General features: G+C 52.8%; 1 protein-coding gene and 2 long non-coding RNA genes across 3 annotated transcripts; 2 read left to right on the plus strand and 1 right to left on the minus strand.

The window, feature by feature from the left end:
• Window positions 1-8,208: 8,208 nt before the first annotated feature.
• Window positions 8,209-12,567, plus strand: ZNF703 (zinc finger protein 703). The gene is made up of 2 exons (XM_072776411.1): window positions 8,209-8,571; window positions 9,604-12,567. The coding sequence occupies exons 1-2, from the start codon at window positions 8,329-8,331 to the stop codon at window positions 11,179-11,181; spliced, it is 1,821 nt and encodes a 606-aa protein (XP_072632512.1). The 5' UTR covers window positions 8,209-8,328; the 3' UTR covers window positions 11,182-12,567.
• On the minus strand, window positions 12,098-15,687 carry LOC140604841 (uncharacterized). The gene is made up of 2 exons (XR_012007672.1): window positions 13,833-15,687; window positions 12,098-13,710 (listed from the first exon to the last, which is right to left on the minus strand). It is a non-coding gene; the product is annotated as an uncharacterized lncRNA (long non-coding RNA).
• Window positions 13,239-15,271, plus strand: LOC140604840 (uncharacterized). Its single transcript, XR_012007671.1, has 3 exons — window positions 13,239-14,562; window positions 14,732-14,855; window positions 15,115-15,271. It is a non-coding gene; the product is annotated as an uncharacterized lncRNA (long non-coding RNA).
• Window positions 15,688-25,569: the final 9,882 nt, after the last annotated feature.

A 25,569-nucleotide genomic window follows, 5' to 3' on the forward strand; every position in this document is an offset into this window, starting at 1 on the left:
TCCCAGGGTCCTGGGATCAAGTCTGGCATCGGGCTTCTCACAAGGAGCCTGCTTCTTCCTCTGCCTATGTCTCTGCCTCTCTCTCTCTCTCTCTCTCTCTGAGTGTGTGTGTCTCTCATGAATAAATAAATAAAGTCTTTTAAAAATATAAATAAATAAATAAATAAATAAATAAATCCAAAGATGGAAATGGACCTTTCAGGTTCTCCAAATGAATGTGACCGGCAAGTCCCTGAGATGTCCTCCATGTTTCCTTGCCTGAGTCCCTCAGCTGAACTTCTAATTCACTCTAAGCCCCGCCTCCCAACCATCTTAAAGGGAGCTTGTTTTGAACACATGTAGCTTTTGCCCTGGCAATTCTACTCCTAGGAATATCACCCTATAGTCATATTAGCACACATGGAAAATGATATATATTCTATATATACCCATATACTATGTATATACATGCAGTGGCAAGACTAGAACCCATCCAAATGTCCACCAGTAGGGGACCAGTCACATAAACTGTGGCATGTCTGTGTAACAATGCCAGGAAACTAAAAAATAAATAGATATGAGGCAAAATAAATAGATAGATAGATAGATAGATAGATAGATAGATAGATATGAGGCAATCTCAAAAATATATCAAATTAAAAAAAAAAAAAAAAAAGCAAGTGCAGGACCCCTGGGTGGCTCAGTGGTTGAGTGTCTGCCTTTGGTTAGGGGTGTGAACCCGGGGTCCTGGGATCAAGTCCTACACCGGGCTCCCTGCAGGGAGCCCTCTTCTCCCTCTGGCTATGTCTCTGCCTCTCTCTGTGTGTCTCTCATGAATAAATAAAATCTTTAAGAAAAAAATAAAAATAAAAAAAGCAAGTGCAGAATAATTTTTTAAATATGTCACCGTTTGTGTATTAAAGAAGGAAAGAATATACACATATTTGCTAATATATATACAAAAGATCTTTGGAAGGATGGCCATAAATTCATAGCATTGATGCACTGGGGAGAGAAATGAGCTAGCAAGAGGGAGGTATTTTCACTGTACATTCTCACAGCTTTGGAATTTGGTGCCATGGGAATGCACTTCATCATAAATAAATAAATGCATTTTTCAATAAAATAAAAAATAATTTAAATCACTTTCAGAGGGGGTTCATTATGTAAATCCCCACTCTGAATGGACCACTAGGGTTGGATATTTCTGGCCAAGGGCTCAGTGGGGACCCGGCCTCTTAGGTTTCCTTCTCTGAGCAGAGGCTGGCAGAGGGCCACCAAAATAAAGACTCCTTGAAATTGTTCTGACATCTTGGAATTTGGTTTCATCAAATACGACCAGTGATAATTGAGCCACTGCCTGAGCAGCTCTCCCCTTTTTCTCTAATTGTCTTTGCTGAAATGAGTTTGAAGCTGCACATCCTAGCCAGTGGCGAGTCCAGCTTGGAGGCATGCACGCTCTTGGCAAGTTTAAAGGCTTAACCCCCAGAAGTGGAGGATCATTGAAACGTCATTCTCACAGTCTGCCACAGACCAAGGGAGATCTTTAGGAGGGCCTGTGGTGCCCACTGGTTCCAGCCAGTGGAAGCTCAGCACATAGGAGCAGGGTGTGCCGGCAGACACATTCCTTGCTTCCCCTTCAGAGGCCTTCATTCTACTCTGGAACTCCCCTTATACCTAAATGAGACAGAGGATGAACACACCTAGGACAGTTTATACTGGCACCCCCAGGGTGCTCGGTAAATATTTGTGCATCTGAATTTAACTTTGAGTAAATGCACTTAAGAACAGTGGGTAACTAAACTATGGGGTACTAAGCCGGATTTAAGTTTAGCCCTCCTGACATTTTTTTTTTTTTTAATTTGCAAAAGAAGCACACAGAACCTTCCCCTCAAAAGAAAGGCCTGGGGCACCTGGGTGGTTCAGTCAGGCATCAGATAGCACTCCACACAAGTAAGGCACCCGTCTTCAGCTCAGGTCATGATCCCAAGTTCCTGGGATCGAGCCCCATGTTGGACTCCCTGCTTAACAGAGAGTCTGCTTCTCCCTCTCCCTTTCAAATAAATTAATAAAATATTTTTTAAAAGAAAGGGCTGCCCTGCCTTTCAGAAGCTGTGGAATGTGCATGCAGCCTTGCTCTGGTCCTTATCCACCTTAGGATCACCTCAAACCTGTGCCAACCAAGTGGTCAATAAATAGTCATTGAATGAATTAATACAATCCAGTTTAATTAATTAAATGAATGTTCCCCTCACTTCTTTCTCTGCCTCTGTTTCCTGTCCACAATCTTGTCCTTCCTAGAGATGAAAGGGAAATCCTGATTGAGAAGACCAGGGCTCTGGGAAACAACTAAAGGCATTTGTTTTCAGTTTCTGCCCGCTTTAGGGCCTCCTTCCCCTCAGCCCTGCACACAGTAGATTGGCTCCGGAAACAACTACTTGGGTTTGAATCCTGGTCTGAGCACATTCTAGCTGTGGAACTTGGACAAATTACCTCACCACTCTGGACCTCACTGCCTCGCCAATAAAACAGGCATAATAATAGTGCCCACCTAAATGAGTTCATGCAAGGAGCTCAGAACAGTGTCTGGCACTCAGTAAGTGCTCAGTAAATGTTATTTATTACCCTGGGTGGCATACTTACTGTCTGCTAATCATAACTGAGGCATTGGCTGACTATTAAAATAGGGTTCCTCCCTCCCAGAAGGATTTGCAATTTAAGAGAAATCTCTAAGAAATTTGGAGGCTCAAAGGAACAAAGTAGTCAAGGGTGAATGCCCAGGGCTGAGGTGGATGTATGGGGCGTAAGAGGCGGGGCAGAGGAAGCGAGAAGAGCTTCAAAAGCACACCTACTCCCACTGCTCTCCCAGGCCAGCCCTGCCTATCTCCCTGGGGGCTGATAGGAGATAAATGAAACCACTTCTTCAAAGCACCCTGCTCAAGGACCCGGATCAAACACCAGGGCTTGATGATAAGCTCCAGCCTACATTTCCTTTTGTCCATTCCTTCCCACCACATCTCCAAAGGAAATTCTAGGGGGAGGAAAGTAGTTAATTCCTCCCTCTTTTATCAAAAGGAGTTACCTCCCCATCTAGGCTGTAGTGGGCCCTGATAGGAGAACCAGGGGGCCTCTTCTCCAGCGCTCTGCCAGTGATTCCCTGTGTGACTTGAGGCTTCCCCATAAAACCCTTAGTGTCCTGTTCTTCATCGGTCCAAAGAGATGAAAACACCTGCCCAAAATAACTCAGAAAATTGTTGGGGCCGGTGGGGGTGGAGGTGGGAATGATGAAACACGGATTTGGGAAAAGATACTTTCACACGTTTATGTAGTTGACATTTTGAAAAACACCACACTGTCCACCTTGAACCTTTCTGGGAATCCAGTGAGGTGAGATGTAAAACAAATAGCCCTGCACAGGTAAAAATTCTCGTGCATTCAGCAGCAAACATTCACGGGGCACTCAGGATACCCAGACTGCCCTAGATTCATACCTCACCCCACCCCCCTCTCATGCGTTGAGACTTTGGGCAAGTGACTTAACCCCCAAGTCCTCTGCCATGAAATGGGATAGGAGAGGACCTATGCCTTCAGGCTTCTGTACGGATTAGATGAGATCCTGTGGGCAAAGGACCTGCGACAGTGCTTGGCTCCTGGAGCTGGCCACTGTGATGCTATTGCTGGGCAGTAAGAACACGAGCAGGCGGCCGACAATTCAGAAGCAGTCACAGTCCGATGGGAGAACGGACAAGTAAACAAATGAGGGCCGATACTGAGTGAGGAGTGTAATTCCAGGACACAGTACAACCGTGAGAGCACAGAAGAGGGAGCTGTTCTTGCCCCTCGGGCCCTCTCCTGCCCCGGGGTTTTTTCTGAAGCTGGGGATGGGGCAGACTGCAGAAGTGCCTCCCAGGGCCCTAAATGCAGCCCTAAACCAGGGCTCCTGGCCAAGGCAGTAATTGCCAGCCGCTGAAAGATATTAAGTGCCAGGGAGGAAGACCAAGTCCTCTATGAGGCAGACTTTTTCAGAGTTCTTACGGCTTGTAAAAAAAAAAAAAAAAAAATGTAAATAGTTACCCAGTGAGATATTATTTCACGTTGTTGCCATTAGGGTTTGAGTGTTATGCAGAGAGAGGCGATCATTCAGGCAATTCTGGCTCTGCAAGGACTGAAAACTGAAAACTCCACATTAACCCCACACAACAAATCCACTACCTCCAGCTCTCAACCTGACTCAGGCATTTTCTCCTGGGTGACGAATTTTCTGTAAATCGAAGTAGTGAGAAAAAAAAAAAAACTATAAATATTAAGAATTTCCTAAAGGATTTTCTTAATGGCTTGGGGGGGGGTGCATTTTTTAAAAAGACACGTTTTGACTGGAGGCTGGGGTAGGGGCACTCCCACTCTGGACAAATTCTGGGACTGCTGGGGTCTTGGGTGGCAATCCCCAGTGCTGAAAGGCTCCAGATCCAGTTGCTGCTATGACTGTTTTCTCGAGCAATAGCCCCCACGGATGCAGCTGATGTATCACCATCATCTACCTGGAACTCTCCTGTGCCAAGCACTGAACATGTGGCCACACAGTGTCCACTTCTGGCCTCCTGACTCCAACGAGGCCACTCTTACATTTTACACATGGGGAAGAGGGAAGGGAGGTTGCCTTGCCTCAGCCCACCACAGCATGGTTCAAAGGCCTGGCTCTGAGAGACCCAAATCCAAGTGACCGCTCTACCACTCACCAGTCAAGTGACTTTGGGTAAGGGACTAACCCCTCCAGCTTCGCTCTCTTCAGGTGGAAATAGGGATAACAGTACCTAATGCTTATGGAGTGCCCAACACATGGAATGGCTATGCTTCAACACAATGGCATGGGGCATCCCCTCTCCTTCACCGCATCCTATCTCAATGGTGCTGCTCACTCCCAGGGCAATCTGAACAGGCCCTGGAGAGAGGGAGGCTCCTTAACCATACATCTGTCACTCTTCCACAAGGCAAGGACGAGTGCCAGATGCCCTGTACAACATCTTGCATGAGCCTTTCAACCACTCCCCTATATAGCACCATGCTCTGCCTACAGGTGACCCTCAATAAATATGGCCCAACTGAAGACTGAGCCTTATTCTCTCCCAAGTGACAAGCCATTCCTTTGAAAACTGCCCTTGCTGTAGGCCACTGGAGCCCCCATTTAGGACTCTATAGGTTAGCATTTCAGCTAAGTGAATGTCAAATACTGATTGTAGTAATCATCTAGTGGTGTTTTAATTAGGCCTCTGGCCTGGCTAAGGCAATTGGGTGGATTTAGCCAGAGGAGCCCCGCTGCTCTCACCAGCACCCTGAAAGGAAAGTTGTCCCTATTCCCTTGCTAGCACTTTCCAGGAGAGGGGAAAACAGGCCTGGTCTGACCTCAGTGCTGTCAGGCATCCACTGTTCCTATCGGTGATCATTGCTATGACCTAAGGGTATGGGTGTTTGGTTGGTTTTTTGTTTTGTTTTGTTTTGTTTTGTTTTTTTGCTTTTTAATTTGGGAGAGAGAGGGAGGGAGAGAGAGCAGGAGTAGGGGCGGGGCAGAGAAGGAGAGGGAGAGAGAGGATCTCAAGCAGACTCTGTGCTGAGTGCAGAGCCTGATGCAGGGCTAGATCCTAGGACCCTAAGATCATGACCTGAGCCAAAACCAAGAGTTGGACTCTTAACTGAGCCACCCAGGTGCCCCAGTTTGTTTTGTTTTGTTTTGTTCTGTTTTGGGTTTTTTTGGTAAGGACAGTATATCACTACCAAGGCAAATTGCTTACCTTCCACCCAGAACCTGATCATTCTATCCTCACCCCCTCCTTTCTCCTTTCAACTACTACCCTTTTTTTCTTTTCCTCTCCAAATAGATACTGTCGTCCTCTATTCTTCTCCCCTCTCTCCTTTCTGCTGCCCCCTGCTCCTCTTTTCCTTCTAAATTCCTCTTCTCTCTCCCCTCCCCTTTGCTCCCAACTGATTTCCCATTAATCATCCCTAACACACATCTGCTTGGGTCCTGGAAGGATTTCTTGGCTGGCTTTCACAGCTGGGCTGGTTACAATAATCAAGAAGGAGTCTTTCATCTCTCTGCCTCCTGGGTCTCTCTCTTCCCAGCTAGTCCTCCTCTAGGGTGCCTATGGAGTCTCACCCTTTTCCAGTCCATAAGGCTTTCTTCTGTTCTGTCTGGGTAGCAATCTCCCCAAGGCCAAACAGCCTTGTAGGTTGCAGCAGCTCTGCAAAGGACCTGTAAATGTGGTGTTGGCAGTGGCAATGATGTCAGAAAGCACAGAGGCTGGCATGAGAAAGGGCAGGGGAGACACAGAGAATACCACATAAATGGGATTGCCCCCCACACACACACACACCCACTCCTTGTACCCTCTCTTGCTGCAAAATGAAAGATATCTCCTGGCCAGGGCATCCCTTAGCATTGGTGTCAACCTGACTCTACCAGGATTAAAACTGGGGTAGGAAGAGCCTGTGTAATCTCTAAGAGGCCTATGCATACTGCCCCCCCCCAAAAAAAAAAACAGCAGGGATGCAGGGACTACATTTAGTTTAGTGTATGATTGATATGGCCTGGGAGTGGTGCCTGCTGTCTTCTTTACTGAGCATGATAAATGTACGGGATGCTTATTTGTTATTTCCGTGATAGCTATTTCTTTCTGTTGGAAGAACCCCTTTGGAATCACCTACCCCCACCTTGGGTTCTCATGTTGTTTCAAGGCGTAGATCCACGCGGCAGAGTCAGGGACGGGTAGTCCCAAAGCAATATGCCCCAAGTGACAGGCCTGACAATCAGAGTGATGGATTGGGTCTGGGAAAGTGGTACTCGAAGGGAGGCAGTGACACCAGCGCGCCTCCACTGGCCGCTGAGAGCACGGGAAAGTGGTCTCCCTAGAGGCCGGCGCACAAAGGACCAGCTTCACCTTCTGATGATCCGCCAACCGGGAACTTTAATGTCAGTACTATGACTCTGTAAAATCTCTGCCAAGCGCTAAGCTGGCAATACACACCTCATCTAAAAGGCGGAGGGAGGGCGGTTGGAGGAGGGTATTGTTATTTTTAACAAAAAGTTTTTATTCCAAAATTTCCCTGGGAAAAGCTAGTGCATTTTCCCCCACGAGAAGAAAAGATGGGAATGGGAAGGCGCATCTCTGGAATCGGTATCGACGTGCAGCACAGAGAGAGAGAGAGAGAGAGAGAGAGAGACTCCTCCCTCCAATGGGATACTGGCCCCTCCAGCGATCCTGGATCCCCCAAAACAGCAGTTAGGCGCGATGCAGTAAGGGAGTTGTGCGCCTCCAAACAGACACTATACGAACCTGAAACACACCCAAGACCGAACCTAGAAATCTGTGCGGGCGGCGCGCGCCGGGCGAGTCCGGGCTGCGGGCACAGCTGGGACACCGCGCTTGGTCGCGACCATCTCACCCCCGAAGGGAGTCCTCAGACTCGCAGGCTTCGGACCCGACGGGCTCAAAGTAGCTGGAGCGGCCACGCCGCGTCCCGAGAGCCGTGGACGCCTCCAGGGCTCGGGCGCTTCCAAGTCCTCACACCAGGGAGAAGCCCATTAGGGGAAGGGAGCCGGGCCGGAGCCGAGCGGGAGCCGAGCGGGAGCCGGGCCGGAGCCGGGCTGGAGCCAGGCTGGAGCTCCCGAGGCGCGGCCCGCCCCCAGGCGGCCTCCGGGGGAGGCTGGGACTCGGCCGCGGCGGAGCCCCCCCACCCGCCCCACCCCGCCCCAGCGAGCACCCCCCGCCCCCGGCGCTGTGAAGGGAGAGGGGAGAGAGACTGGCAAGCCCGCGGAGGCTAGGGCGCGCAGTCCCGGGTCCCGGGGAAGTCTCGTCCGCTCTGGGACCCCGGGGCCAGGGCGGCCCGGCCGGGGGGAGGGGAGGAGCGCGGCTGGCGGTAGAGGCCGAGGCGGCCGAGGCGGCGGCGGCGGCGGCGGCGGCGGCGGCGGCGGCGGCGGGCGAGGCCCCTTTAAGCGTCTCCCCTCCCACCGGCGGCGCCGGCCTCCGCCCGCCGCTCTCCCCGCCCCGGGGTCCCGGCGAGAGCTGCGATTGGGCGGGCGCGGCGATCCCTTTGAAGTGTGGCTGCCGATCGCGGCTATTTGACGTGCGGCTCGGGGAAGGCGAAGGTTTTTGTGTGGCTCGCCGGGGCTAGCGGCGGCGGCGGCGGCGGCGGCGGAGGAGGAGGTGGAGGAGGTGGAGGAGGGGTGGAGGCGCAGCGACTGCTGCACGGCGCTCGGCGCTGCGGAGCGAGCCCACCCGCCCACCCGCCCCGGGAGCTCGCCTCCCCGGTGCTCCCCCTCCCTCCCCGCCCCCCCAGTGGCGCTGCCTCCTCCAAATGAGCGATTCGCCCGCTGGATCTAACCCAAGGACACCCGAAAGCAGCGGCAGCGGCAGCGGCGGCGGCGGGAAGAGGCCGGCGGTGCCGGCGGCGGTGTCCCTCCTGCCCCCGGCGGACCCCCTGCGCCAGGCGAACCGGCTCCCGATCAGGGTCCTGAAGATGCTGAGCGCTCACACCGGCCACCTCCTGCACCCGGAGTACCTGCAGCCGCTGTCCTCCACTCCCGTCAGCCCCATTGAGGTCAGTCTCCCAGTCGCCGCCCGCCCAGCGCCGGCCCCATTCCGCCCACCGCTGCCGGGCCCGCGGCCCTACTCCCTGCGCCCCGGGGCTCCGCGCGACGCCCAGGTCCGGCCACGCCGGCGGACGGGGTGAGGAGGGACCGAGGGAACCGGGATCGGAGTCCACCCGGTTCTCCGCAGGCTTCTCCGTGGAGGGTTGCCCCTTCCACACTCGCCTTTCGGAGCTACGTGTTTTCTCTTGGATTGGGGTTGTTTTTGGAGTCTCCACTGGGCCCTTTACTTTTCGTCCGGCACCCAGTTTCCGGGCTAAAGATGATCTCGCCTGGGCCTTTCCTGCCCGCCCCCAGCCCCCCAGACGCCCGTGTGGTCTCTTTGAAGCCGGATCACCCCCGCCCCACTCCGCCTCTGTCCCAGCCGGTTGGAGCGCACTACGCCCCGCACTCCCGAGCCCAGGTCTTCCTTCCTCCCACTTCCCTGGGTGCCCTCCCCGGGAGGGAGGGGCCACCGAGAGCGCCAACGGCAGCCCTAGCTGCAGACCGCGCTTGTCCCGGCTCCTGCCTCGCGGCGCCGGCGCCAGAAACCCGTCCCAAGCGAAGTTGCCCAAACTGAAGGAATAAGTTTTCTCCTGGGCGCTGGGGAGGGGGAGATCGGAGGGTCGGGGGCGAGTCGCAGCCCCTCCCCCAGCCCCGGCTGCAGCCCAGTCACCTGCTCCCGCGGCGGCCCCTGGTGGACCACTTCCACCGCGCGGCTTCCCCGGGCCTGCGCCGCGCTCTGGGGCGCCCTGGACCGACGGAGCCCATCCCGGGCCTGCGAGCCCAGCTCCACCCAGCCGCCCCGCCCCGCCCCGCCCCGCCGCGCCCGGCCCGGCCCGGCCCGGCCCTCGCCCTCAGACTCTCCCCGAGGCCTTTTCGCCCCGCCGCGCCGCCGCGGGGGCTCCCCGCGCCCCCCGCCCCGGCTCCCCAGGCGCTCTGCCGGCCCCGGCGGCCTGCTGGTCTCACGTCCTCCTCCCTCCCCTTGCCGCTGTCTCCCACAGCTGGACGCCAAGAAGAGTCCGTTGGCGCTGCTGGCCCAGACCTGCTCGCAGATCGGCAAGCCCGACCCGCCGCCCTCCTCCAAGCTCAACTCGGTGGCCGCGGCGGCCAACGGGCTGGGAGCCGAGAAGGACCCCGGCCGCCCCGGCGCCGGCGCCGCGTCCGCGTCCGCGGCCCTCAAGCAGCTGGGGGACTCGCCGGCCGAGGACAAGTCCAGCTTCAAGCCCTACTCCAAGGGCTCCGGCGGCGGCGGCGGCGGCGGCGGCGACTCCCGCAAAGACAGCGGCTGCTCCTCCGTGTCGTCCACCTCCTCCGCATCCTCCTTGTCCCCGGGAGACAAGGCGGGCTTCAGGGTCCCCAGCGCCGCCTGCACGCCCTTTCCCCCGCATGGAGCGCCCGTCTCCGCGTCCTCGTCGTCGTCCTCGCCCGGCGGCTCCCGGGGCGGCTCCCCGCACCACCCTGACTGCAAGACCGGCGGCGGCGGCGGCGTTGGCGGCGTTGGCGGCGTTGGCGGCGGCGGCGGGGAGCTGGACAAGAAAGACCAGGAGCCCAAGCCCAGCCCGGAGGCTGCGGCCGTGAGCCGCGGCAGCGGTGCGGAGCCCAGCGCGCACGGTGGTGGCGCCGAGGCTGGGGCCTCGGGGCGCAAGTCCGAGCCGCCCTCGGCGCTGGTGGGGGCCGGCCACGTGGCGCCCGTGTCCCCCTACAAGCCGGGCCACTCGGTGTTCCCGCTGCCACCCTCCAGCATCGGCTACCACGGCTCCATCGTGGGCGCCTACGCCGGCTACCCGTCTCAGTTTGTGCCTGGCCTGGATCCTAGCAAGTCTGGCCTCGTGGGAGGCCAGCTGTCGGGGGGCCTGGGCCTGCCTCCGGGCAAGCCCCCCAGCTCCAGCCCGCTCACCGGGGCCTCCCCGCCCTCCTTCCTGCAGGGATTATGCCGCGACCCCTACTGCCTGGGAGGTTACCACAGCGCCTCGCACCTTGGCGGCTCCAGCTGCTCCACCTGCAGCGCGCACGACCCCGCGGGGCCCAGCCTGAAGGCCGGGGGCTACCCGCTGGTGTACCCCGGGCACCCGCTGCAGCCCGCTGCGCTCTCGTCCAGCGCCGCCCAGGCCGCGCTCCCGGGCCACCCGCTCTACACCTACGGCTTTATGCTGCAGAACGAACCGCTGCCGCACAGCTGCAACTGGGTGGCGGCCAGCGGGCCGTGTGACAAGCGCTTCGCCACCTCAGAGGAGCTGCTCAGCCACCTACGGACTCACACGGCCCTGCCGGGCGCCGAGAAACTTCTGGCCGCCTACCCCGGGGCTTCGGGCCTGGGCAGCGCCGCCGCAGCCGCCGCGGCCGCCGCCTCCTGCCACCTGCACCTCCCCCCGCCCACCGCCCCGGGCAGCCCCGGGTCGCTGTCATTGCGGAGTCCACACACTTTGGGGCTGAGCCGGTACCACCCCTATGGCAAGAGCCACTTATCCACAGCTGGGGGCCTGGCCGTGCCCTCCCTCCCCACAGCCGGACCCTACTACTCACCGTATGCGCTGTACGGACAGAGACTAGCCTCAGCCTCCGCACTGGGATACCAGTAACTACAGCTCTTGCTCCCCCCACCCTCCCCTCCTTTCCCCCTCCCTCTCCTTTCCTCCCCCCTGCCGCCTCGCCGCTGCCAACCTCCACTACTGCTTCTCCCTGCCGGGGTTCCCCGCCCAGACCCTCCCCACCGGACTGTGTATTTATTTACTATAATGTTAGCTTACAAGCTGGGAATATAAGTGCATTAACGGCCCACACGAGTCAATGGTATGCAAAAAGTCTGTGTTCCCCAAATAATAATATTAATCACACAAATAACCACATGTTCCCCACCGCTCTTCCTTTCTTTTATTTTTTTTTTCTTTTTCTTAGATATAAGGTTTTTTTGTTTGTTTGTTTTGCTTTTGCTTTTTTTTTTTTTTATTGGTTTGGTTTTAGGGGGAGGAGGGAGAGTTGGGGTTCTGGGGTTCTATTTGTTTTCCCTTCCTGGGGCGTTTCTTGCATGCTTCCTAACGGTTAAGACTACATTTCTCCCTTCTCTTTTCCCCCTCTTTCCCCTTCATTTCTTCTTGTTTCCTTACATTTGAGGTTCTGTTTTATCCTTTGTACGAGTAACAGAGAGGAGATATTTTTTGTAAAGCATTTGGGGGGTGCAGGGATCTGCCTTGGTGGCAAGACGTCTTGCGCATTCTACTGACCCAGAACTCTGCTCTGTGATTCCTCCCCTGCCACCCTCTCCTTCTGGGGCCCTTGGTCTGTGCCCTGGCCCCCAAAATTAGAGCCTTGCTCCTCTATCTTGCTCTGAGCACTGAGAGCCCCAACCCCTCCAGCAGGCTACCCCCCACCCCCCACCCGGAGAGAGACCTTTCTACCTTCCAGACTCTTCATGGCTCCAGACATCCGGTAGTCACACTGCCTGCTGGTGGGGGACCCGCAGGGCTCATCTTATTCAATTAAAAGCCCTAGAAGGCCCTGCTGGTATAAAACTTTGCTCTTTATATTTTGCAAAGTGCATTGATAGTCACATTTTATTCTCCATTACTGGGGCAGTGGTCCCTCTCCTGCTGGTAGGGGTAGGGTCAGTGATTCTTGGCTAGATCCCTCCAAAGCAGACCATTGGCAATATCAGAGGGCAATACAACCCTGGTAGCTCCATTGGGAGATAGCTGGGGAGTTTGGGGAGGACATGGATCACAGTAGCCCCATCACCCCCTCCCAGGCCTGACCCAACAGAATCCCCAAGTTGGCCGTGGGCTTCCGTGGGCTCCCTCAGTGACTGGGATTGAAGACTCGGACCCTGGGTCTTCTCCCCACACCTTCCCTCCCTCCTGGTCTTATGCAGCAGTGGGGGGTGGGGGTGGGGTGGGGCCTGTTTGAGATGAACAGAGCTCTCCCTTGGTAAGACTTATTTTGTTAATAAATGGAATACTTGGCTATATTCACACCGTGGTGTGTTTCTCTCTTGCCTCACCCACTGTCCCACTTCCAGACACCTGAGCAGATGTCCTTCCTTTATTCTTGTTTAAATACCTTATGGTTTCCTTCTGAGATTTCCGCTCAAGGTCGAGTTTAATGCCTTTCCTCAAGAAAGGAGGTGGGGGGGAGGAAAAAAACACAGAACTTCTGCCAACGCATTACAAATAACATAAAACCGCCTTTATGGGGTTTTTTTCCACTTGGTTATTTAGCTCCCAGGCTCACTTCAAAGGCCTTGACATTTCCTGGGGACAGGGTGGAGGGAGTGTGTAAATGCAGTTTTTCCTCTGGGCCTGGATTCGAGGTACGAGGGGCTGGGAGAGAGAACCGGGGCGCGGGGCTCAGACTCCTGGCTGCACGGTCCCCAGCACCGTCCCCAGAGCCGTGCAGGGATGCGAAGTCGGCGTGCCTCCGGCGCCACCTAGCGGCGGGAAGATGAGTGACCGGCGCCGGCCCCGACGACGCCCGCCGCGCTGCCCACTCGAAATGCGCTTGCTTTCCTCTTCCTGGCCGCCCTTTAGACGCCTCGAACCCAAAGAGTTCGTGCGCCTGCAGAGACTGGCGCTTTGCGAGGCTGAGGGGCTCCCCGAGGCCAGCGCCGGGCTGTGGACCCAGCCGTCTCTGGACGGGGTTTGGGTTGTGCCGAGAAGGCGCCGAGTCACTCGGACCCCGACGCCGCCCTCGGTCACGCGGCTGGCGCAGGCTCGGGCATCCCCGGGCGCCGTTGGCCAGGATGCGCGGCCGGGCCGGGGACCCCCCGGTGCGAGGCGGTTCCCGGGACCGAGGCCGGAGCGGAGCGGCGGGGGCGCGGACACGTGTCGGGCGCACGTCGAGGCGGGCTGCCGCCCCCTCCTGGCCGCCCCGCGCTGCGCCCGCCCGAGCCGTCCGTGCTGCTGGTTTGCTTCGCCGTCTCCGCGAGGACTGCGAGCGACTCCGCGGGCGGTGGGCGCTCCGCAAACCGGGTGCGTCTGAAAGGTCGGTGGAGCCAGGTGAGCGCAGAAGGCGGCGTGGGAGGGGCCAAGCGCCCACGCACACCGCGCGCCGCTGGAGGCCAGAGAATCGCAGGACGCGCCCTCGGGACCGGACGAAACCTCAACGTTGGATGTTTTCTGGGGGAGTGGGGAGGTGGATTAGGGTTTTTTGAAGTTTTGCCTCTCTTGGTCTCCGACCAAAATTCCTTCCTTACTAGGCCAGAGAACGTCAGGCTGCTTCTGCCACCACAAGAACTTACCTGTGTCCCAGGGGAAGGGGCCTGAGCTGCGGGTGTCTTTGGGCTCGTGGGGGCCAGAGGGGGAGTCGGGGAGAATGGGCTGGAGAAGTCGCCCTGGGACCAGCTCAGGGTGTTTCTGGGGAATCATCATTAGCCGATTTCTCAAAGTTCAAATCGGCTAGAATCTTTAAAAGACCTGAAATGTTGCGACTTGCTTTGTTTTTTCTCGCTGTTGTGTGGTTTGCTGTTGGTCACATTCCCTTCCTCTCAAGTTCCCTTTCGTCAGATGCCTTTTTTTTTTTTTTTTTTTTGATGCCTGCTGAAACTGATGGCAATTGCTCCCTCTGCAGGAAGACTTAAACTTTTCTCTTTGTTAAAAACTACCATCTTCAGACCTTCCTAGCTAAGGACTCCAGGGTTCATTTCTTGTTGGGATAGAGAAAAGAATAGATTCACTGTCTTCCATAGTGAACTCTCTGTAGAGCAAAAGTCACGTTTGTAGAGCTGCATGGCTCCCCATGAGCTTAGACCTCTCTGACTATTGAGTTTCCCCAGAAAATATACTGGTGGCCTTTGCAGACTAGGAAGGATGCCATTTGCCTAGTTGGACCGGGGTGCCCTCAACAACCATTGTGACATCAAAGGGCAAGCACTGTAGCCTGGAGTGTCCCAGTTCTTACCGTGAGATGTGAGTCCTCCTCAGCATAAATGGGTGCCAGTTCCTAAGAAATGTGGCTGTTTTAATTAGCTGGTGGGGAGTTGGTTACTTTCAATAGCTAAATTCTCATTAAACAAAGTTGCTGTTTTAATAGAGATAATGCTCCCAACCAACTGCTTATTTGCATAATTAATTCATCCAGCAACTCTTTTCTTTGAGAATCACCTCCACCTTCTCTTTCTCCACCTCCTTCTCCTCCTAGCCCTCCTCCCCTTCTTCCTTCTAATCTCTCCCAGGCGCCAGAAATGGGGCCTGTGTTCCCAAGGCACCAGGAAGGGTGGAAGCACAGAGCTGGAACTTGAGACACTGGACGTTCCTGGCTCCAGGTCAGATTTTCACACCTCTTGCCTGGTTATTTTTGTGGCCTCGTGGGCAGCAGTGGGAGGAAGGGAGGAGAGGGAGAGGAGAGGCTCACCCTCAGATACAGGTTTGACACAAACAGAAATTGCGTGGTGTTAGATTTTTAACTTGCCAGTCATCCCCACCAGCTCACCTCCTGAGAAATCCGTAGCCCAAGTGGGAGGCATGGGGCGTCCATCATCGCCTTGCCCTCCCCTGCATACTATGACGTGTCTCTCAATATAGGAGCTAACTCCTGATGTACGTCTGGGTTACGGTGGAATTCGTCTTGCAATAATCCTGAGGCTCTACACTTTATTAATCATTCTGTAGGGAAAGCTGCTCTCCGGTTCTGTTTGATTTGATTTCATTCATCCTGTCTTTTTGCAAAATAGATGGTTGAGTGCATCCGATAATGTATGGTTTAATTTGGAGCACTATGGGTTTGAATTACCATTTTCATAATGTGCTGTGCATTAATGTGTTACATCATTTATAAAGAGGAATGTGCTGGGTTTTAAACTTTCTCTCCCGAAAGCCAAAGTCACCTAAAGGAAACAAAGCCAAATCACATCGACCCATCTTCTTACCTCGCTGCCAGAGAAACTCCTGCCTCCCCAGCCAGGGGGTGGGGGGGTGGTTAAATCTGCCAAAGCTCGTAAAACCCAACATGAAGCTTTTGTAGTCACATAATGCAGGTGGGTGTCAAGGTTTGGGGGGAACTTGCACATGGCTGCCCGGGAGCCATCAATGGCAGCACAAAGCTCCCCCTCATTATTGTATAACAACAGCTTTGCAGCCAACCCGGTTGGAGGAGACCTCCAGTGGATGGCTCTCCGCAGACCCTAATCCCAGCCCTCCCTCCCCAATGGCTGTAATAACACCAGCTGTCTGTTACTCAAACTCTGACTGAGGAGGAAAAAGCACTGATTATCCAAATACAGTCATTAAAGGGGAAATGTGTTTTTAGGACTGTCAGAGTGATTAATGAGGGCTAGCCGTCTTTGCAAATGCACTTGTTTAGTCTAACTGGCAGCTTCTATTTTCCTATTGATTTATTGCAGCCGTTGCCGGGCCTTGGTGTGTGCAGAGTCAGGGCACTTCACAACTGCGCCCTGTTTAAACAGGAAAAGCATGCACCATTTTGTCCGGGAGGGAGGGACCAGCCTCAAGTCTCTCCCTTCAGGGCAGTCTCCGGGGGCCCAGACCAACAAAGGAGACATTAAAACCCTGCAGCCAGGAGAAGGAAGGAAGCTGCCTCCCCTCAGTTGTCCCCAGTCACTCCCATCCAAGGTCAGTGGAGACGCACCCTGGCCCCTGGACAAAGCCTATCCCATTGTAACACTCGGCAGGCCCGCATTTTCTCCCCGGGGCCAGCCCCAAACCAGCTGTCAGGCCACTGGGTCTGAGGACAGGAGAGGCACCTAGAGGAGGGGGAGGCTGCAGAAGGGAGTGGTGGGGCCAGGCCCAAAACAGAGAACTGAAGCAAAAACCACCCCCTCCCGCAACACACACACACCCCACACAGACACCCCTCTGCCCAGGTCCAGGTCCAGGTCCAGGTCCAGGTGCCCGGGGCAGGGGGGAGGGGGTGGTGGCAGCGAAGCTGGGGGGCGTGATGGGAAATTGATAGAGCCCAGTGGCTGATTTCAACTTTCCAAAAGAGGTAGAGGGACCAAGAGTGATATCTACTACTTCTTTCCACCTGCATGTTTAATGTTTTGACAACTGATGTATCTAAGGACAAAAATAGAGAAATGCCAGCTTGAAAGGAGGGCCCCACTATTTGGGGATTTATACTTCAAGGCGGCCATTCATCTAGGGAAACACAATTTGCAGAGTTCCGGTGATATGCCCAGCATGGTGCTGGATGCCGTGAGACACAGGAGAAAACTCAAGACCAAATTCTTGTCTGATTTAGTTGGAGGGACAAGACACCCCCATGAGACAGAGAGCACTGCATATAACTGCATTTATGCTGATCTAATAAACTGCTGAATCGTCCTGGGCAGACAGTGGAGAAGAGGACAGGATATAATACGGTGCTAATTGTGAAGATTAGACAGGCAGGTTGCAGGGGCCAGAGGGGGAGACCCTGGGGACTGATGTGGGTGACCTTGCCCCCACCTGTTGGGAGGCTCCCCAATTCCTTGGAGGCCCATCCTTTTTTGAAGGCTGAAAGATGGATGATGAGGCCTTGGTTCCACAGGGATAAGGGAGCTGGAACTTGAGCCCCTGAGCCCATAATTTCCATTTCTAAAGCAGACCGAGGAACAGGCTTCATTAACACTGTATACAGCACCTCTGGATTTCCTTCTACCTGCTTTCTTCCTAGTGGGCTTGCACCTTCCACAGAGCATTCCACGTATGGAAATGGTGTGTACTTCTTGCTAAATGAAGTGCCTTTCCAAGTTTTCCCAGGGTGGTGGTATATCACCAGCATTATTAACACTTCCTAAAACAGGAAAAGCTGTCAGTGGATTTGGATCATAGATGAACTGGGAGCACTTTCTCTTAAAGAAGTTGAGGGGCGCCTGGGTAGCTCATTCAGTCAGTTAAGCATCTGACTCTTGATTTTGGCTCAGGTCATGATCTCAGGGTCGTAGGATTGAGCCCTGAGCTAAGAACAGAGCCTGCCTCTCCCATCTGCTCCTCCACCTTCTCTCTCTCACTCCCTCTCCTCTCCTCTCCTCAAATAAATAAATAAAATCTTAAAAAAAAAAAAAAAAAAGAAGAAGAAGAAGAGAAAAAGTCGAACGTATTGGCTGAGAGAAAATGAAGTGATTGTATTTTATAAACTTTATAATACAAATGGTACAAGTAGACTCCGGTGAACTTTAGGACTGTCCAGGAAAACCCAGAAAATCTAGTCATTACATATCTGGTAGAAAGAGCATAGAAATGGGAGTTAGAAAACTGAGATTTTCTTCTAGCTCTGAAACTTATTACTGTGTGTGACTTTGAGCAAGTCACTTAATTTGAGTCTATTTTTCCATTTCTGAAATGAAGCTGTCAGGCCCTGTAATCCTGAAGCCCTTTCTAACTGGAATATTCTGTGAGTTTCTCAGTCACTAGTCCCTAGTCAAATAGAATTCTTTTTTTTTTTTTTTTTAAGATTTTATTTATTTGACAGAGAGAGAGCACAAGAGAGCCCCAATGTGGGGCTCGATCTCAGGACCCCAGGATCACGACCTTACCGACTAAGCCATCCAGGTGCCTCCAAATACAATTCTAAAGTTCCTATCAGGACAATGAAAGAAACTTAGTGACTTTACCTCCATGATGGGGGCTCAGGTGGAGTGTACAGAAGAAAAAATATTGTAATATGAGCTTTTCACCCAGAGAAGTGACTCCAACAAAATAAGTTATGAAAATATTTTTTTAATTTGATGAGATGCTGAGTTTCAGGTGATGCACATATTTCAAAGGTTGCCTGAGTGCTTAAGTGGGTCAGAAATCATTATTTAAAATTAAAATAATGTGGAGAATCTCATGTGGTTAAACCAAGGTCTATGAAAAGAATCACATGTTTTTTGTAATGTACAGCCAATTGCTTTTGGAAGATGGAATTGGCAAGAGAAGTGAAAAGTAGATAAAAATCAAACCACAGAGGGGTAGAGGAACCTTTGCTCTGAGTGGGCAGTGGGTATCTCTACAGCTCTTTGGACCATAAGATAAAATGATCTGTCCCAAGTTTAAATTAGAGCCAGATTTTAGAATGCAAACAGTAATTTGGAAGATGTCAATGCACATTCCCTATGTCCCGGTCGCTCTTTTGGGTATGCATACATATAAATGTGTGCACATGTGTAGTGCGAGTTACATACAGGTAGGTTTATACCCAATCCATAGAGAAATAGTGTGATCATGCTCTTCCTTTTTACTTTGATAATTTCAAATATAAGGACTACTAAACAAATGTGCAGAAGCAATAGACCAGGCCCACCCAGGGTTTCTCAGGAAGCATCATTGTGAGTGCACCATAGCACAGTTAAATATAATGATATGTACAGGGCATTTAATACTTACAACAAACCTCTAGTTCCTTTTGCTGAGAAAAAACAAGATTTGGAGAGATTAAGTAAATTGCTGAAAGTCTCATAGTCAAAGAGCTGTAGAACCAGGATTCTAACACATTTCTGATTATAAAACTCTTTGTACTAAGCCAATAGCTTCAGACTTTATTTCAAAGGGAGTCTAGAGGGATCCCTGGGTGGCGCAGCGGTTTGGCGCCTGCCTTTGGCCCAGGGCGCGATCCTGGAGATCCGGGATCAAATCCCACGTCGGGCTCCCGGTGCATGGAGCCTGCTTCTCCCTCTGCCTGTGTCTCTGCCTCTCTCTCTCTCACTGTGTGCCTATCATGAATAAATAAAAATTAAAAAAAAAAAAAAACAAAGGGAGTCTAGAAGCTACAGGTGGATAGACTATGGGGATCTGTCCCATCAAAACATTCTGACCAGTGTCCCTTCATGGATTGGAACTGTGCTAGATGTAGTGCCAACTACCTTGGTCCTGCCTCTCCTTCCCAGGAACTGAGATGCTGCTCAGTGCAGTGGCTTTGACTCACTAAGTAAACATTGTAATGTATTCTACTCTGTAGAGCGCCCACTGCATATTAGGTTCCATGGTCTTCTCTGGGAACTAAAAAGATGGGAGAGCCATGGGCCTGGCTTGGCCTCAAGGAGCAGATGTGCAAGCTAAAACATACAATGGACCAAGAGCTCTATTAATGCTGTTGTAGGTGGTCATTATAGGCCAGATTACACTGTGGTAACAAATGAACCCCAAATCCTCAGGGCTTACCACAACAAAGACTTGCTTCTCATTTATACTGCACTGCCACCATTGACAAGGATCTCTGTATCAGTCAGGTTTGAGCAGAGAAGCAGAACCAGTAATAGAGGAAGGCATTTATTGCCAGGCATTGGTATACACAACTGTGGTGGCTAACCAAGCAAGTTGTACGTCTCTAGGGCAGGCAGGGAAGATCCAAGCCTGAAACCACTGGCATGAGCCCTTTGAAATCTCTAAATTTAGGGAAAGCCTAACCTATCTTTTAAAGGGCTTACCTGATTAGGTCAGGTCCACCCCCAGACAGCCTCCCTTTTGATGGGAACTGCAATCGTATCTGCAAGACTCCTTCACGGAAGCACCTAGATATGTATTTTGTTAGATAACCAGGTTGGTCTAACTAAGATGACACATCAGAAAGCATCACGGGGTTGCGTATAATTGATCAGACCCACTAACAAAGGAACATCTTCAGTCACAGAGGGGGAAGAGCCAAAGAATCCTCAAAAATTACACGTTTTAGGCCATAATGCCATGTGTCACTCCTGGTCATCTGTTCACACTCCTCTAACTAGAACTGATCACCAGGCTCCTCCCAACTGCCAGCACAGGAGGCTGCTGACCCTCCCTCATGCCTGGGTACTCTGACCAACTTCCATCCCGCCTTCCACATTTCAGTTTACACCAGGGGAAGCTGAGTCTGTGGTGAGATGAAAGCACACATGTCTGCCGACGGCCACACATAAATAAGACTGAGTTCTCCTCTCCATCCCTCCAGCTACCTTCACCCTGCTTCCTCAGGCTTCAACAAACTCCTGCCAAACCCACTGAGCTCTATTCACCTGGAGAAAGTTGACATTTGAAATTACAGAAAACAGTGCCTCCGGGGATGGAATGCCCTAGCCAGACAAGCATGGCCTCACTACAGTTAGGATGGACATCTCAGAGCTCTGAGGACCTTGAAGGTCAGAGACTTGCGACCTTCTGCATACTTTGTAGTCCTGAGATCTCCATCAGGCAGCTTGCAAAGAACCACCTTGTTGAGTATAGAGGCAGCATATTAACAAGGCCTCCTTACAAGAAGGGTAGGGACCTCCCTGGACTGGACTCTAGGAATGCTTTCATCTGTGAAACTCACAAAAAGGTAAGGATTGATTGAAAGTGATAACGGTCAATGGTCACTGACAAACAAGTGCCATCCACAGTATGTGCTCTCAGCTGAAATGAAAAAGCTCTGGGCAACAGGGACCAGACACGGCCCTCTTCCCTCTTGAACACTGATGGAGTGCTCACTGTGTGCCCAGCACTGTGCTAAGCACTTTCCACACAAGATGTCATTAACTCCTGGCAGCAATTCTCTGTGGTTGAGTCTATCATTGAACACATTTTTCCCAAGGTCACAGAGCCAGTAAGCAGTAGAAGCGAGGTCCCTACCAAGTCTATCTGATTCCCAAAACCTATACTCCAGCCACAAGGAGCCTCCATGTTCTCTTGTGAGGCTGGTGCCCTGCATGAGAACATCTGGCCCAGGAAGCAAGTGAGGTCCCTGTGGCCACCCATGACACCTGGCCCAGCTGTATCAGTGAGGGGGGACTTTCTCTAAATCTCCCAAAGGCATAGATGGGTGAGGGCAGGATAGCCAGAGCCTTTCCAACTTCAGATCCTCTCCTCTAAAGGTCAGAGAAGAACTTTAAATCTTCTGATCCCAGGCTCACCTCCTGATGGTTACAGCTGAACTTTGCAGTGCACTTGTACTTGTGGAAATATCCTGAGAGCCTACTTCCTGTGCTAACTGCTATCAAAGGGTAGCTGGATAAGACATGGCCCCTTGTATCAAAGTGTTTACAGTCTAGTAGGGAAAGCCATACAAACACAGACTCATAATGTGAAATAAGGCATGACATTAACACGTGAAGGAGACTCACAAAAACTGCCAGCTGTTCAGAGGACCCCAGGCACTGGAAGGATTCATTCGTTCCCCTTGGGCCCCCAAAGGAAGAAGGGGAGAGGTCTCTGAGGCCAGTGGGGCGGCCTGAGAAAGCCCAAAGCCAGAATGTGTTAGAGGACGTCCCTCCAGCTCATGCCAACCGGCTTCCACGGGCAGGGAGCACAAAGGCAAGGAGAGCTTTAGGGAGTCAGTGATTGAGGGGGGGGTGCCACCAGCACAGGTGTGGCACCCACCAACCCCGTCAAAGCAGGGCAGCAGCCTCAGGCACACAGAGCACAGTGAAGCCCAGTGAAGGGGCCACATCAGAGGGCAGGTAGGCTCTGCACAACTCAGCTCAAGAGCTGGAACTGAAACATGCATCCCATACGCTGGCTGGGCTCTTCCAGTCATAGCCACCCTCCTTGGGCTCTCCTGCCCCCCAGGGTCCACCTGCCTGGCTCCAGATACAGCATCAGGGACCAGAGCACAGAAAGGGTCGGGAGCCTTCTGAGGGTGCCAGTGGTAGGTGGGGCCTTCACACCCATCCCCCTCCTGACACTCACCTGTCTTCCCTGACCACCCCCCCCCATCTCCCTTCTCTGGCAGTATTGGAGCAAATGTTCTTGGAGAGCATCCTACTTTGCACCCCTTGCTCTAGCATCACCCTCCCCTCCGTCCCACCCCCAGGGCCATTCCTCCCCCCAATACACACACGCACACACACTCCCTCTCACCTCCCTTCCCTCCCCCACCCCTTCCCCTCCATTTGTTTCAATGAACAGCCCCTTTTATCTATTCTGTAGGTACAAATGAAGCTGTCAAATTTGATCAGGCGCTTGATATGACAGGCCGTGGGAGTCAGGACCCCTTGAACAGAGTAGGCCTTGTCTGTCACAGCCTGCCTGACACTTCCCATAATGCCCAGACTGATGAGATTCTGAGTAGGGCCCAGCACATTTTCAACTCTATTTTGGGTGAAAACCCTTCTTGAAAGATCTTGAAAGGAGCTGGCAGTTCAGCCGCCCGGATGATTAATGAGGGTTGGCTCCGCTGGATGGATTTCTCCTGGTGCCAACAGCCGTCCTCCCAACAGGCTAGAACGTGTTGCTGTTGACTTCCCCCTGCACTTCCCCCTCGCAGGGACGCCCCCCAAAAAACCTCTCCCACTAACCCTCGGACATTCCTGCTGCCACCCCTCGCCTCCACCCGCAACCACTCTGGCGGCACATCTCTCCCCCATCCTCCCTCATTTTCTGACGCAGGAGCAGTCCCAGCATATGGAAAAAGTTAACCATCACAGCTGAGTGAGGCCTGGCTTGAGCAAACAGGGCCCACTGGACAGCTTTGCAGGTTTGAGGGCCACAAAGGGAGGGCTGGGAGGGACCAGACAGGACAGTGCCCTGAGCGTTCCTTGAGTTCCATGTCACATGCTCCATGGGCAGGCAGGCCTGTCTACCTTTTCTCCATGGACTCTATGGCCCCAGAGAGATAAGGCCTTCAAGTCCTTGTCTTTCCACGCTTATCTTGCCATGTGTCTCAGAGGGGCATGGTTGGGATTTGGAGCAAGACAATTCGTTATTGGGTAGGACCCTCTGGTGTAGGGCAGAAGATTTAACATCCTTGGTCTCAAGACACTACTTGTTTGTAGCAACCCCCAATCTTGGAGGCAACCCAAACTATCCCCTACAACTCCAAATGCTCCTGGGGGTGGTCTCAGCCCTGCTTGAGAACCACCAGTAGGATATAGAGCTCCCACCCCCGAGTCTTGAGGGCTTTGCCCTCCACTCTGCCTCTCCCAGCTCTCACTCACAACCCTTAACCTCGCTTGGTGGGGAGAGCACTCTGAAAGAGGGGAAAGAAGGAAAGAAGGGTGTTCTCCCAGCCATCCCAATACTGACTTTTCTCCTCTGCTGCTCACTTCAAACAGGCGCTGCTTTAGTCTCTATTCTTCCCTTCCTCTTCTGCGTTCCTATTTCCCCCAGCAGATTACAGCTCACCCATGCTCAGGATGAAAGAATGGTGCCCAAAGCTTCTTTAGACTTTCCAAGATCAGAATCCTTCAGGAAAAGACCAGCGACAGGTAGTTGGGGTCAGGAACACGCTATTTCTTTTTGGAGTATCCCACAGATTTCTTTTTCAAGCCAGACTCCAAGTTCTGGGGACTCCATCAGAGGAGAAGCAGGGTCCCTATAACCAATACCATCACCCACAATCTCTTGTGAAGCAGAGTCCTTGGGCCCAGGCCATGAGAGAGGGCTGTCAAGAATACTAAGCCATACCTACTGTCCTCACCCCACGTTTTTCTTCTGAAAAAGAGAGTAAAAAAAAAAAAAAATCCCATAGTTTACCCACCCCCAGACCACTGAGTAAATGCCCAATCCTACCTTTTACCAATGGCCCAGTCAGTGGCCAGTTGCTCCAGCCCCCACATGGACCCAACACCATCAAGTACATTCATTCAGTACCCATTACTGAGTTTCTTCTACCTGCCAGGCACTGGGCTCAACTCTGGGCATACAATAATGAGCAGAGACACACAGCCCCTGCCTTCATGAAGCTTACAGACTAGTAAGAAGAAAAAACTGGGCAGCCCGGGTGGCGCAGCGGTTTAGTGTCGCCTGCAGCCCAGGGCGTGATCCTGGAGACCCTGGATCGAGTCCCATGTCGGGCTCCCTGCATGGAGCCTGCTTATCCTTCTGCCTGTGTCTCTGCCTCTCTCTCTCTTTCTCTCTCTCTCTCTCTCTCCTCTGTGTGTGTGTGTCTCTATGAATAAATAAATAAAATCTTAAAAAAAAAAAGAAAAAACTAAAATCAACGTAGGATATAAATTGTGGAAGTAGCAATGAAGGAAAAGCAGACTGTTTTATGGTGCATCCTGAGAGGGTCTAACAAAGAACACTTGATTAGAACTAAGGTCAGAGAGAGCATCTTTGGGAACGTGACCGTGAAGCTGAGATCTGAAAGTTGAGCAGGATCAGCCAGGTAAAGAAGGAAGAGTGTCTCAGCTGGGGAAATCCACACCTGAACATTAGCTGAATGCTCCTGCCATGGAGGTATTTCCCCTTGTAGTTAGCTGTGCTTCCGTGGAAGGACAACAGCTCAGTAACTCAGCCCAAGCCCTGGAAGAACCAGAAGGGGGAGGAGCTGGCAGGAGAAGGCAAGCAAGGGGTGCGGAGGGAGACTGCTCAGTCACCTCACCACCCAGGGCACCAACCACCATCTTGGCAAACGAGAGGGAGACTGCAGACCGGTCTGGGCCTGACACGACCTCTCCCTTGAGTTTCAGGGATGCTCTTGGGCCAAGTTTTGAGGTTCTCTAGCTCCTGGAGCTGTGGTGTAGTTAGCTGCTGATGGAGACAGAAATTGAACTAACGATGACACAAATTAATGTATAATTACAAGATTCTTGCCCAAGAGTGAAGCTTGAGGGAGACCCAGCTTTGTCTCTTCCAGAAAGATAATATTTTAATGAAATACAGGAGAATGCATTTCTTACTCTTGGAAACTCATAGGCCTTCATTGGCTCACCACTATGTAATCGAGGCCAAGCCTTTAGCCTAGGAAGCAAGGCCTCCACAGAATAGCTCCAACACCTTCCCACCCACCCCTGCCGGAAGCTTCCCAGGAGCCAAACATGAAAACTCACTGTTTTCTAAACATCCAGCTCTTGCATTCAGTTGTTGTTCCTTCCTCCTAAAAAGCCTATTCCCTCTCACAAAGTCACTGGTCTCATTTTTACCCCAATCAGTTGCAGTTCCCCTTACTCCAAATCCCTTGAGCTCCTTATTTTATCTCTCTGATAGTCCTTCTGAATGTGAGGACCCCTCATCACCCCTCACTGCACCATTAAGTTCCTTAAAGGCAAGAAGAGTCTTTTACATAGACTTATGGCCCCTGTGTGCCTAGGACAGTGCCAGGCACAAGGCAGACAATAAATACTTGCCAAATTCCAGCTCTTTTCATTGGAAAAGAGCTAAAGAGGT

Source organism: Canis lupus, chromosome 15 (genome assembly GCF_048164855.1).
Source record: "Canis lupus baileyi chromosome 15, mCanLup2.hap1, whole genome shotgun sequence".
Taxonomy (NCBI): Eukaryota; Metazoa; Chordata; class Mammalia; order Carnivora; family Canidae; genus Canis; species Canis lupus.

Coding starts and splice junctions, on each gene's coding strand:
- ZNF703 (XM_072776411.1), top strand. CDS start 8,329: ATGAGCGATTCGCCCGCTGGATCTAACCCAAGGACACCCGAAAGCAGC. Junction 8,572..9,603: donor CTCCCGTCAGCCCCATTGAG/GTCAGTCTCCCA, acceptor TGTCTCCCACAG/CTGGACGCCAAGAAGAGTCC.